At 40.8% G+C, this 3463-nt stretch overlaps 1 protein-coding gene across 1 annotated transcript in view; it reads right to left on the reverse strand.

Moving 5' to 3' along the window:
- Positions 1-31: 31 nt before the first annotated feature.
- Positions 32-3463, reverse strand: part of LOC109481447 (A disintegrin and metalloproteinase with thrombospondin motifs 9-like) — a gene marked incomplete at its 3' end in the record, with an annotated part of 5645 nt that continues 2213 nt past the window's right edge. Inside the window, exons 3-6 of the mRNA XM_019784033.1 lie at positions 1956-1958; positions 1178-1283; positions 650-840; positions 32-50 (exon numbers count right to left, since the gene is read on the reverse strand). Of these exons, the coding sequence (XP_019639592.1) occupies positions 32-50; positions 650-840; positions 1178-1283; positions 1956-1958 (319 nt within the window). The remainder of the gene's footprint in view (positions 51-649; positions 841-1177; positions 1284-1955; positions 1959-3463) is intronic.

Consider the following 3463-nt stretch of genomic DNA (forward strand, 5'->3'; position numbering starts at 1 on the left):
GAAAAAGAAAAAANAAAAAAAGAGACTCCACCGCACCGGGCAGAGGCGACCTGAATAACAACTAAAAATTTCACTGACGAGGTCTTCAAACTGACAAAATTTTGTGACATTCCACTGATGACTGTGCTAATTTATGGAAGATAATTCTATCGGGATTATAGAAGGAAAGTTCCTCTGCTGTGACCATGTTGTTGCTAATGACACGCACGTGTTAATGCTGTCAACAATGCTTGCTATTCACAACAAGCACAATGCCATAGAATCGAGAGGAAACACATCCAAATTCGTAATTATTAATTTGGCAATATTTGGCATGTTAGCCATCACACACAAAATGACTCAGCTCATGATTTCATTGGTGTGCAGGTATGTACAAAATACGAATGTTGTGCTTTAAAACCAGTTGCATTCCTGAAAACTGCAGTATGTTTTATGTTAACGTCTATCCACCAACGTACAGTTCATCATTAATCATCGGTCAACGTACAGCTAATTTACAAAAAGCGAAGATATTGTTTGCTAATCAATGCAATGGATAGTTATATTATTAAAATTGGTTTACACCCTGTCCCTGGACTGTTAAAGTTATATCGCATGAGGAACATAACGTATTACAGAATGTTACGTAAGTAACAGACAAGCCACAAACCTTCCTATCCATAGAGATGAACATGTCATTGATGGTCAGAGATGCTGGATTGCGCTCCTGCAAGGCCCAGTGGACGCCAGGTGCCAGCTTGAGTTCTGTTCCTGTCAGATTCACCTTGAACGTTCCCTTAGCGCATCCCTGCCCCTCTGAATAACAGTCCCCAGCGTGCGCGTAACTGATTTCGTTGGGCCCTGTTGTCAACAAAGGCAGGAAGTCAGTACAAGTTAAAGTTCACCAGAAATTTATACCTTAAATTTGATAAAAACAACTAAAGTAATGCAAGTAGTAGTAACAATTTCGGCAACGTACAAAAAATGCCTGACAAATTGAACAAAATGTGTACGTCTATTTGTCTGTTACTAGAATACGATGCTGCGGAGATTTGTGACTTGATGGTGAACTTTGAGACTTGAGGTATTCTTTACATATGAGTCCGCCATCGTAGCACCCTATACCAGTTATATCGCAACTCGGTAGTCAAAGGCAGTATTGTAAGGAAACCAACCAACCAACTAGCCACTGACTTACCACAGGTGCTGGCAAAAGTGTAATCAACTCGAATAACCTCGACGCTGGAGTTCTCAAACTTGATTCTCAGCTTGCTGAACTTCGTGGTTCCAGCACGTGAGACATACTGGTCCTAAAGGCAATGACAAAAGATGGCGTTGTATTTAAGTTGTATTTGATGTAGCAATGAGCTCTAGGTTTACTACATAGGTTATTGCAAGAATGTACTGCTTATGTAAATCTTATGCATGGGAAGACCACCTGTAAATGGCTTACATGTACAATCCTGCTTATTAGCAATTGTTTATGCAAATTACCCAAATGGCCCGTACCTAGTAACATGCAACACATTGGTGAAATACCTTTCATTTGGCATGGACAAGGTATGATATTGTTGGTTATATGCAAGTTAGAGACTAATTTTCAGGTTTCATACAAGAGTTCCATTCCAAATCGTGTTAACCATTTAAATTCCTTTTCAGTGGGGCCCTTCACCATACATACTTATTTATTTATTTATTGTTTGATTCAGGCAGAGCCCATTGACAACATAGACAACACAAAACACATAGATCTAGCCAGATCAATGTCTAGGATAAAAGAAACTAAGCGAAGGCCTATTTAAGGTCTGCTTACCAACTGGCAGTATCGACGCTAGAACTGACTTCTGGGGAAGGCATCAGAGCATAAAAGCAGACTGATGATGTCGTTACACTACGCCAGGAGGCGAGCCGCAAGAGAGTGCGTCAGCTTTCGCCTCCTGGCGTCGAAGGTGTCGACACCAAGCTGGGCAAAGAACAGGCTGTTACTAGTGGAGCGAGGCTGCGACATGATGATTTTGAAAGCATCACACCTGCGCTATGATTGTTCCATAGTTGTACGCAGTACATGGGGGAACAATGCGCTACAAAGAGTATACGCTTAACCTCAGCGGAGCAGATGCCGAAAGTTCGGATTAAAGAATTCGCTTTTGTGTACAGCTGGCGGGTTTGTTTACGGATGGAATCGTTGTCAGAAAGGTCCGGTGTAATTTGGAAGCCAGGGTAGGTGACCGAAAGCACATAAGGGAGGGGTGTGCCGTACAGTTTCACAGATGGTGGCGTACTACATGTAGACAAGCGGCTTCGGTGACAGGGAAAAACATACAGTTCGTCTTCCTGTCACAGAAGGTCATGTCATTTTCGGCACCAAAAGTCTCACAGACATGAATCAGTTTCTGTAGGGCCTTTGCCGAGGGACATATCAAACAAATGTCGTCGGCATACAAAAGATGATTTACAGGGACAATAAAGCAACCCACGTTGGCAGCGTTTAACTTAACAGTAAGGCTCGTAACGTATGCATTAAAAATTAGAGGGGAAAATAGACTCCCCTGGGGAACACCGTTGCCGAAGCAAAAGCTATCCGAAACGGAAGATCCCCAGCGCACCCTGAGGGATAACATTTGGAACCAGTAAACTATAATACGTACTAAATAGACGGGTACATTTCTATCAAGTAATTTCTTGTACAGAGTAACATGGTTAACTCGGTCAAATGCCTTAGAGGCGTCAAGAAAGCAAACGAATACAGAAGAACCTCGGCTTTTGAAGTAAAAAATTATCTCTTTCAGTGCGAAAATACACATGTCTGTCCCATGGTGTTTTTTAAAACCAAATTGATTCAGCGGAGATAATAAGTGCTTCTCCAGGCGACTGAGGAGAAGGGATTCAAATAATTTGAAAATGGGACTGGAGATTGCAATGGGACGATAATTATTCTTAAGTGAAGGATTCAGTTTTTGTTTCTTGATTATCGGAATGAGAATTACCCTTAACTAGAGTTCCACGATCTCATGCCTTCGACAAATGATGTTAACCTTTACGACTGACAAATTATGAATGTTTCACATTGATTATCGAAATAATATCCTCACTTGCAATTATATCCTTTGATCATATTTTCCATCCAATGACAGTCTTATAATCTTAAACAAAGAGGGCTATATATTCTAGCATTTCCTCATAAATCATGCAAATAAGGTTCAGATTTGAATAAATTATGTTTAATACTGATCACCTTCACTTAACTTCCAAATGCAGCCAGTATGAAAATCCTGTCAGTAACCACTATTTCATTGTACTATTTATAGCATTTTTCTCATTATTTATGCAAATTAGGCCTTATTGACACCAAAAATTTGTGTCCCCAGCCTGTTTACATCATGAGCTATCAAAACTGCTTGACTGCATACCCCAGTTGATGTAGAGCTCAACGATTTGACCCACTTCCACATCTGTGTTTACACAAGGGCAGGAGAGTTACCAG

Source organism: Branchiostoma belcheri, unplaced genomic scaffold (genome assembly GCF_001625305.1).
Source record: "Branchiostoma belcheri isolate BF01 breed outbred unplaced genomic scaffold, Haploidv18h27 scaffold557, whole genome shotgun sequence".
NCBI classification, from domain to species: Eukaryota; Metazoa; Chordata; class Leptocardii; order Amphioxiformes; family Branchiostomatidae; genus Branchiostoma; species Branchiostoma belcheri.